The following is a 10,177-nucleotide window of genomic DNA, read 5'->3' on the forward strand; positions in this document are numbered from 1 at the left end:
CTTTGTTTGGAGATGGAGTTGTATCAACTCAAAATGGAGATGAGAGGAGATCTCCATGACCACATCAACAAGTTCAATCAGCTAGTAAGCCAATCATTGAATGCAGATGATAAACTCTCTAATGAGGAGCAACACTGTTGTTGTTGGTCTCAATACCAAGTTCCTTCAAAGCTTTGATTCAAACATTGCTTGTAGGAAGATCAACTTTGAAGTTGGATGAGTTGATCGCCGCTCTTAGAGAAAATGAGAGAATGATGAGAACTGAAAATGTTGATGATGAACACCATGCATTAGTTGCATATGGTGGAGACTGAGTGAGGAAGGAAACATTCAAGGAGATATGATGGGCCAAGAGGAAGATCAAAATTACAATCACATCCGCAACGAGATATGAGCAACATGTAATGCTACTATTGTAGTGAGAATGACCATGTGTAAGCGAGGTGCAAACAAATGAAGGAGGACTTGAAATTAAGAGATATGAACAAAGATGACATCAACTCCTAAGCTAATATAGTAAAAAGTGTTGAAGATGAAGATGACTTGTTTTTGGCAACAAACAACAAGGTAGCTAAAACAAAATGGGTGATGGATTTTGCTGTCTCAAAGCACAATTGTAGAGATCGAGAGATGTTTGACACTTTAAAAATCGATGGAGAATTCAGATATTTCAAGTTAGGGAATGGTGGAAAAATGAAGGTTGAAGGCATAGGGAGTGTGAGGATAAAGCTCCATGATGGTGCTATTTGAACTTTCTCAAATGTGAGGTTTGTACCTTTTGCTATTATGAATATCATTTTTATTGGAGAGATGATATCACAAGGATACAAGTATGTTGGTTCAAAGTGGAATGCAAGGTGTACAAGGGAAGACACTTGGTGTTGCGAGGACAAAAAAATAAAGGTAACTTTGCTATTTGGATGGACAAGCCTTGAAGATGAACCATGATAGCAAAGTGAAGAAGAAAGTAAAATTTTCTAATGTCGTAGAAGTGTTGGGAGATACTTTCATTTGAGGGGGAGTTTGTTCACTTTCAAATTGATCGAAGGATATTTTTCTTTTGGCTTGAGGGGGAGAATTGTAGAATTCCAAGCCAAAAGATAAGGTGCATTTAATGCATATTGGGAATTGAATTTTTACCACTAAAGTTTAAGTGATTTAAATGCAAAGTGAAAGATTTTATTTTACTAAATGAAGCCTATTTGAATGAATGCATTGAAAGTTGTTTTTGTTTCAACTTCCAAGAGAACTTATTTATTATAGTTAGTGACAATCTTCACTATAAATAGAGAAGAGAATTAGGGGAGAAGATACACATGAACAGAAAGCCTATGAGAAAAGAGATTGTGAAATAAAAAAATGTCTTTGTGTGAAAGTATTATCATTTATGGTAACTACTGAGTGGGGTACTTGGGTTAGAGTGATACACAATTTATGGTGTTACAATCTTGTAATCATTTTTGGGATAGTGAAATACTTTGGAGACGATTTTGTGGACGTAGGCAAGAGGTGTCGTTAAATTCTTGCATTCAATATTATTTTTTATATGATATAATCTTTTTTATGTTCTTATAATCTTTTGTGGTTGTGGATACTTTTTATTCATGAAAGTGTTGATTACCAAACAATAAATTATTAGTAATATCAAGATTTGAGGAGTAACTTTTCATTTGTAAGACGGGAGAATTTGAATTTTTTAATGAACTCAAACACTTCAACCTTACGTGCTTATTTATTTATAAAATATGGTCACTTTTCTACGTTAAAGAAGCATGTATATACACTAGTGCCACACCAGACGTGGTACTGGTTTCCTTAAATATTCATGAATCATCATGAATATGCATGATACTGAAAAAAAAAATAAAGGCCACACGAGAATAAAGTCGAAATTTAACGTTTCAAAATACAAATTGAACACCAAACTACAAGTCAACATTACTTTCCAATGATTAGTGTGATTCCAAGACTTAATTATCAATGTCACGAGTCGTGCCCGATTTTAAAGTTACTTGATCACGTTTAGAATTATGACAAGTTTAAAATTAAATATTAGGCTTCACGAGTCCAACAATGACTTTTTTTTGTGTGTGCAACAATGATTATTATGCACAGATTATCAAGAAAGATTCTTTAAATTAAATCTAGCTTAACCGGTAAAGATTTATATAGCAAAGCCTCAAAGCAATTTCAGCTTCATCGCCATCATAGCATGTCATTCACAACATTGCTAATTAAAGAACAATGTATTTCTTACAGAAACAGATAAGACAAACAATTGCAGTTGAAATTAATGGATTTTATCTCCCTAATTTTCCTCTTGGCTTACAATAAAAGAGCGTCAAATATTCTTGCATTCTGCAGTAATGCGAACGATAACCTACAAGACAAACAATGCACTAAAGACGTAGGCTGGGAAATCAATTAGTTGGTGCTTTGACAGCCATGAATCAAAAGCAACCATGCAGAAAAGCAAAGTAGTGGAGGAAGAGCAGAATGTAGAAAGCAGGATTTTGATTTAGTGGTCTCCAGATTTATGAAGTTATTAAACATTAGACCCCACCGGCTCCAAAGAAAAAAAAGGAGCAGAAACATTATCAGTTTTCTGCCTTCATTTTGCTCGTAGGGAATACTCATTATATGGCATGGTATTTATGGCTGCGTTCGTACGTCAAAACTTATAATAGATGTAATACAACAATCTTTAAGTGATTATAATGAAGTAAATTAACGAAAGAAATATAGTATTGTAAGAAAATAAAAGAGAAATTACAAGAATGGAGAATGGAGAACAAAAATCAATGAAGAGAAAGAGGACTAAATCAAATGAACAATGTTACTTTCTCGTTGGAAGTTCATATATTGCTCTTCTGAGCGGCTCTGTATCTTAGTGGACAAATGTATAAGGTTTGAGTGATTGTGATTTGTGAGTACAAAATTTCCAACTCTTTTTTCCTATATCAACCCTACCCTATTTATCATAGACTAAAACAAGTAACCCCACCCTAGCTCCTTTTGGAATTCCATTCAAGTGAAATTTTGTTTCTATCATCCTGCGGTTTGATGTTTAAGAATACAGCAACAGTAGAATGGATGCATGAATCTTGGCCATCAATGACGCTCATGCATGGCATATGGCTTACACGTAGTGCCATCTTTGTTAGGAATAAAATATACTCTTCCAACCAGAATGTTAACAAGGCTGCTAGGTTATTCCATGAATGCCAACAGCAAAATTCTAAGATTAGCCATTAGTATTTGTTGAGATCAGATACTGCAAATAATTGTTCCTCTCAAGTATGGCACCAGCACCTGAAAGATGGCATAAACTAAATACAGACGCAGTCACCTATAAATTATGGGCTAACGAATGATAACACTAACAGTCTAGCAGCAAACTACATTAAAAGGAATCAATTCTACATGTAGTTAATATTGGCAGTGCTCATCTCTGAATTCCCTACGTTGATTAGTAAGCAAAATATGAATTAAAATTTGTAGTTACAGCCATGTCTTGGCTTTCTTACAGAGTAGTTATCCACTTTTGGTTTTCAGCACCAAGGCAGGATTTAAACTTGGTTTGCCCCAGTTACCAAGAAGAAAATCTCAACATACAAACCACTAGCCAATGATAGGGAAGCAGTTAACTCATGAAAGAAACTCATTTTGAATCCATTAGAAGAACTAAAAAGAATGCTATCAGGTCGCCAAAAACTAGAAGTAGAAAACAATGGCTCACAAACATCAGCTTTCTTAAACTTCATTATGTAGCTGTCAAAATCCACCCTCCAGTAAGATCCTCTTTATTCTTCAACAATTACGAGTCCCAGCATACAAAGTTAACCTCGTATAGGTTATTCCAAGAGGGCTCCTACAGTTTAACATTTGCCATTACCTGTCATATTAATAGCACAAAGCTATTAGAAACCATAGCACAAAGAATCAAAAGGAAAGGCTTTGAGTACTTGAATAATTGAATTATGTTCATACAAGTTAAGCTAAAAATAAAGCAAATTCAGCGATTCAAAGATAAACTGTTTTCTGGCTAGAAGACAATTGCCAAAGATAATATTGGCAACAAAACTGAAAGGTAAAAGCAAAAAAATATAGAATATTGCAGAGACTGTAATTCGAGAGTGTCAAAGAAAAGACTAAATAGTTTTTGAATGAATATTTTTTGCCTCTCTAAGCTTTGCTGTTGACTTTACTCCAAAAGATCATATTGTTGTGGTAGAGAATATTAGAATAATCCATTCTCTCACTGATTTGGAGCCATGATTGAGTCAAGAAATGTTCAGTAAGAAACAGAAATATGGCTGAGAAAGCAGATTTTGGTCTGAAATAAAAGTTTGGTTGACAAGAGACATGTACAACAAGTTATGAGCAGACATGTCAGTGGGAACTGTGTGTCTATGTAACACATCAAGGAGACATCCAATTTCAATGACAAGATAAATTTCATATATTTGAGGGTTAATATTTTCCATATTTTGCCTGGATATATATATATATAAGATACATTAACAAAATTGACTTGTATACCTGAATTTTTTTACTGAAATAAATATGTTTAACTTTGATCACAATAGAAGTCGAGGTCATCTGAGGCATTGTAAAAAGTTTAACTCACCTGTGACCCTGCAGGAGAAATCTTTCCCCCTCCGGAACAATTTTGACGTAAAGAAGTTTGAAATGAATAATAATAATATTTAAGACCTAAGTATAAGTAGTCAATCCCAGATAGCAGCACAGAGCAGCCAGATCCAAAAATGCTAAAGTGGGATAGCAGATAGCAAGATGACCACTATTGCGAAGTCTAGAAAACAATATATATATATTTTATAATTTCATATCATACACATAATATATAAATACTGAAAAATAGAAAAATACACAAAAGATAGGACTACCTCCGTCCCTATATATAAAACCCTTTTAACTAGTTCACACCCTTTAAGAAAAGTGGTTAATTTAGTTAATCTCCTTAAATATGTCAATTATTTATACTACTCTTCCAAAAGTATCATTCATTTCTCTCCACTTAATTGCTTCTCACCAAGGAGTAATGAATGTTTGGAGAGAGAATAGAGAATTAAGGATATTATAGGATAAAAATAATTAATGCACCAAACTTTTAGAAGAGAATCTTATAAAAAGGGACAAAAGAACAGAGTGAAAAGGGTTTTATATATAGGGACAGAGGTAGTAATCACTAAGGAGGCATAAGTGAGTAACCAAAAAGGTTTATTTTGATAAAATAAAAATAAAAAAGAGAAAAAATGAAAAAGGAAATTGCAAACTGTTTAAAAGACTAATTAATTAATAGGAAGGGATAATTAATGAGGGAGGATAATTAGGAGGGGTTTAAAGGAAAAAAGATAAAAAAGATATAAAGGACGATCTCAGATTTATATTTGCTGTTGTAATCCAAGGGACGATCTCAATAGTAATCGCACCTGCTGCTAACGCGGTGCTATTGACTGCATAGTGTAAGACATGGATAAAGGTGGGCAGCATTTTTTTTTTATTAAGTGAAAATTGCAAAAAGAAGAGAGGATAAGGTATTGTCCTGGACAAAAAGAACGTAACAGAAAGGAACCAAGAAAGGAGACATTCAATGGAACAAAGCTGCCCAATCCCTCAACATATATTTTAACGAAACCCCATTAAGAATGACATGTGCTTTATGCAAAATGAACTCCAAAAGCATAATAATAAAACTAAATCAAGCGTTAAGGACCTAAAAACACCTTAAAATATGAGATTTCTGCCCCAATCAAATGTACCGGTTGTAGCATAGGTTGAATGTTGCCACAATAATTTAGAGGCTCTCCAGATGGAGAAAATATTTCTGTTTACAGTTTTAATTACGAAAAGGCACCTATTTTCAGTTTTCAAAAGTCAGTGAAAACAACTTTTTATTGTTTTTTTGTTTTCATTAATACATTTTTTTTAAACTGGGAAACAAAGCAAAAACAGAAAACGTAATCCCAAACCAAAAAGCCTCTTAGCATCTTTACTTATGCCAAAACTGTGAAAGCTAATCATCAAGAGCTGGTACAGGGTCCTAGGACACACCTAATATTCACAATGTTTAAACAATGACATATAGAAATATTCAATTTATTGGAACAACGGTTGTGAACTTTCTTGTAGCATCGAGACACAGGCCTTGACATGGAATAATCCTTCTTGTGACCTATGGACATGGTGAAATCAAGAATCAGACTCATCCTTCACAAAGCCCCTCCTAGACCAACACAAGTTTTTCTGAAAAATATTTCTCATTGATAATATTTAAATCAATTCTACCCTTTAAAAAGACTACAAAGATGTCCCAACAACTATCCTCATTTATCCTAATTGATAAAATAAAAATAAAGAGATTCCTAATTAATAAAAATATAGGATCATATCTAGCAATTATCCTAATCCTAATTAATAAAATACAGACATGAAATCTGGATTCTGATATCTGGATCTTATTAAGACAGGAAAAAACAAAGAACCAAGATAAATTGAAAAAAAAAATGATTTAAATAAAGATATATATGATAACCCAATTAGTGGCCCACATTAACAACATGAATGTTCCTCCCTGTTAACAACTATTGGAAATTCGTTAGAATTCCCTAACAGACAAATCTGAAACTTAAAGGAGCAAAAAGTTCTATTACGCGACAAATTGAGATCATTACTCGTTTAAAACAGCAGCTCCAATGAATTATTAAGTTTTAGCAAAGTCATTTCATACATTGGAATTTCAGGCAGCCACATGTAAGTTTACCCATAATCTGTAACCCGGCTTGTACAGACTTAACAACTATTGGAAATCCGTTAGAATTCCCTAACAAAGACAAATCTGACACTTAACGGGGGGAAAAAGTTATATTACATGACAAATTGAGATCATTACTTGTGCAAAAGAGCAGCTCCAACGAATCAAGTTTTAGCAAAGTCATTACGTATATTGGAATTTCAGGCAGCCACATGTAAGTTTATCAGAATCTGTAACCCAGCTTGTACATAGTTAACAACTATTGGAAATCCAATAGAATTCCCTAAGAAAGACAAATCTGACACTTAAAGAACCAAAAAGTCATATTACACGACAAATTGAGATCACTACTTGGGTAAAACTGCAGCTCCAACGTATTATTATTAGGTATTAGTGAAGTTGCTACATACATTGGAATTTCAGAGAGCCACATGCAAGTTTACCATAATCTGTAACCCGGGTTGTACAGAGTAAAAATAAAGAATACAGGAAAAGACAAAAGAAATGAGATATCAGTTGTGACATCAAAAGTCAGCCAGTATAGCCTCAAGTTTGAGAAACGTAAAGCATCAAACTCAATTATAGTAGTTATATCCAATATAAAACCAGGACTATCATTTGGTATTGTGAGACACTTATATCACAATTAAATTCTTAGTTCTTACGATCCCATCTTTAGCAAATAAGTAGAATCGATTATAGACAATAAGAAGCTAGATTGCAAAGTAACAAACAGTAGGAATACTTCTTCAGGTTTCAGAATTTCCAAGAAATTCTAACTAAAAAGAAAAGAAAAAAAAAAACTAGAGAATGCAGAACAACGACAATGGGCATACATCATACTCATAAAAGTGCCACTGAAGATAAATCTGATTCAAAATCAAAAGCTGTCCAGGAGAGAGTATTAAACCTATACCTCATTCATTCTTTTTCTTTCAAATCACTCCGTAGGAATCCCGCTGCAAACTTTCCCGTCCTCTACAAGCTGATTAATCGCAGTCTTAAGCCTCTCATAGTCATCAACAGTATTATAAACCTGGTGAGAGATCCTTACATAACCAGTTATAAACCCATCCTTGTCCCTAGGATCCCTATCACCATTCCTCAAAGCCTGGTAATACACAGGAACTTCAACTTCATGATAAACCCTAAGGTAGGATCTTAACCTCAATGCATCATCATCACTCATCACACACAACCTAGAAGGCAACCCCACCATAATCATGCTAGCACACATCTCAGGAGGCGAACCTAGAACCGTTCCCCAAGACTCCGCCAACATTGTCCCCATTTTCACAACCCCGTCATGGTTCCTCTTCATTATCCCCTCAATCCCACCCTCAAACCGATTCACAAACTCCAAAATCGACGGCACAACGAGCTGCGGGCTATAGTCACGCATCCCAACCCACGCACTTTCAACCGGTAACCCCTTCCCGTACTCCTGGGAAACGACAGGGTGGTGCACGTCGTTTGATTTTTCCTTACAATACAAAAACGCCACCGAAGGCGGCGAGAAAAACCACTTGTACAAATTACTCACGTAAAAATCAGCTCCAATTTCTTTAACGTCAACGTGCAAGCTTCCAATGGCGTGAGCGCCGTCGACGAAAACCTGTTCCACTCCATGCTCTCTGCAAACCCTAATTAATTCGCGAACGGGGAGAACGACCGAAGGCATGGAAGTTATATGATCGATTACCGCTAACCTAACTTTTCCGCCGTTGAGTTTACCATTCTCGAGGCCTTTCTTGAATTCCGTTACGATTTCTTCCTCGGAGCGGACCGGGAAGGGGAGCTGGACCTCGACGACGGTGCCGCCGATGGGAGTGACGTAAGCCTCGATGGATTTCTTGACGGCCTGGTAGGCGCAGTGGAACATCACAACGGCGTCGTTGCGGTGAAAGTGGCCGCGGACGAAGTGGCGGCCGATCTGCTGGAGGACGACGGCGGCGGCGGTGGTGGCGTTGTCGACGAGCGAGACGTCGTCCACGTGTTCGGCATTGATGATATCTTTGATGGCGGCGCGTGAGGCGAGGATGCCGGGGCGGAGCGTGTTGAAGTAGAAGTCGTCGGGATGCTGGAGGAAGCGGAGCTGCCAGATGGACTGTGCGTTGAGGACGGAGCGCGGGCAGCTGCCGAAGCTACCGTTGTTGATTCTTGCGACGCCGCGCTGGTGGTGGGAGAATTCTTCGCGGATCTCAGCCTCGGAAATGGCGTGCGTGAGCTTGGGTTTCTTGGCGGTGCCGTTTCGGAGGATGGTGTTTTCGTTTTCCATGGGGGAAACGGTGGGGGTTTCGGGAAGTGTTGTCATTGTTTAGGGAGAGTGAGCGGTTGGAGATAGCATATATAGCTGGGGAGGAGAACTTTGCAGAGGGAGTGAGTGAGTGGTGAAATTGTCGTTATTCGGTTCTTCTTTTCTCTTTCTTTAATCTTGTTTTTGACTAGTAGGATTGTGTTCCGCTTTTTATATAGTTCTTGAGAAGAAAAACAGACGACGCCGTTCGTGCTTTGGTCTTCTCTGTCTTCGGCTGCTGGATCGTGGATGGGCCTCACCCGGGAGGTTTCGGTATAGTCCAGCAAGGGGGACTTCTTTTTCACAATCCTTTTTTGTTCTTTACACCACCTTTCATTGTTTATTGATTTTGTATAAGTATTTACATAAAATGTCTTATTGTATTTTCACCCTCATAAGATTATTCTTTTATAGGTTCATCATCATTATTTTTATGAAGTTTAAATTCTTCTCTTCAATCATTCATTTTACACATTTTCACTTATACAAATACATTTAAAAAATTTAATTATATAATAACATATGAAAATACTAACAAATCATTGGTTCGAGTGATACTAAGTTAGATATCCTTAAACAATATCTTGAGTTTGAGTCTTATAGATAAAAAAATATAATTTGAATGAGAGATTCCACTAAAGATAAGTTAGATGAATTCTCCGACAAAGATTAATCATTAAAAAAGTTAGTTGATACTTTGTATCCATTTCAATTAGGTTTTCTTCCATTGATCATCATTAACAAAACTCTTAAAAAATAATATAAAAAAATATATCCAACGTATAAAGGACATCTTGTCTAATAAATTAGGAATGCCTTCTTATTTTTCTATAATTTTTAAATCAAAAGTATCTTTAATAAAATATGTTAAAAATGTTAATTACTACTATTAAACATGCTCCAACTCAGAGTACAACTCTCCTAAAAAAACTAAAGTCATAAAAACAAATCACACTTAAAATAAAATAAAAAAGAAGGCATTTTCAATGTGTTTACAATTTACGACTTTTTTTTTTTGTTGAAGCATACAACTAATTAAATTTAGAAAATAACAATTTTATTTTAAAATTGACATATTTGAATGACCTTTTTAATGGAATATA

General features: G+C 35.6%; 1 protein-coding gene across 1 annotated transcript; it reads right to left on the bottom strand.

Annotated features, from left to right (window-relative positions):
• Positions 1–3,374: 3,374 nt before the first annotated feature.
• On the bottom strand, positions 3,375–9,212 carry LOC114369965 (L-cysteine desulfhydrase-like). Its single transcript, XM_028327243.1, has 2 exons — positions 7,695–9,212; positions 3,375–3,895 (listed from the first exon to the last, which is right to left on the bottom strand). Exon 1 carries the CDS (start codon positions 9,090–9,092, stop codon positions 7,719–7,721), a length of 1,374 nt encoding a protein of 457 aa, XP_028183044.1. The 5' UTR covers positions 9,093–9,212; the 3' UTR covers positions 3,375–3,895; positions 7,695–7,718.
• Between the last annotated feature and the right edge of the window lie 965 nt (positions 9,213–10,177).

This window comes from Glycine soja, chromosome 10 (genome assembly GCF_004193775.1).
Source record: "Glycine soja cultivar W05 chromosome 10, ASM419377v2, whole genome shotgun sequence".
Classification (NCBI taxonomy): Eukaryota; Viridiplantae; Streptophyta; class Magnoliopsida; order Fabales; family Fabaceae; genus Glycine; species Glycine soja.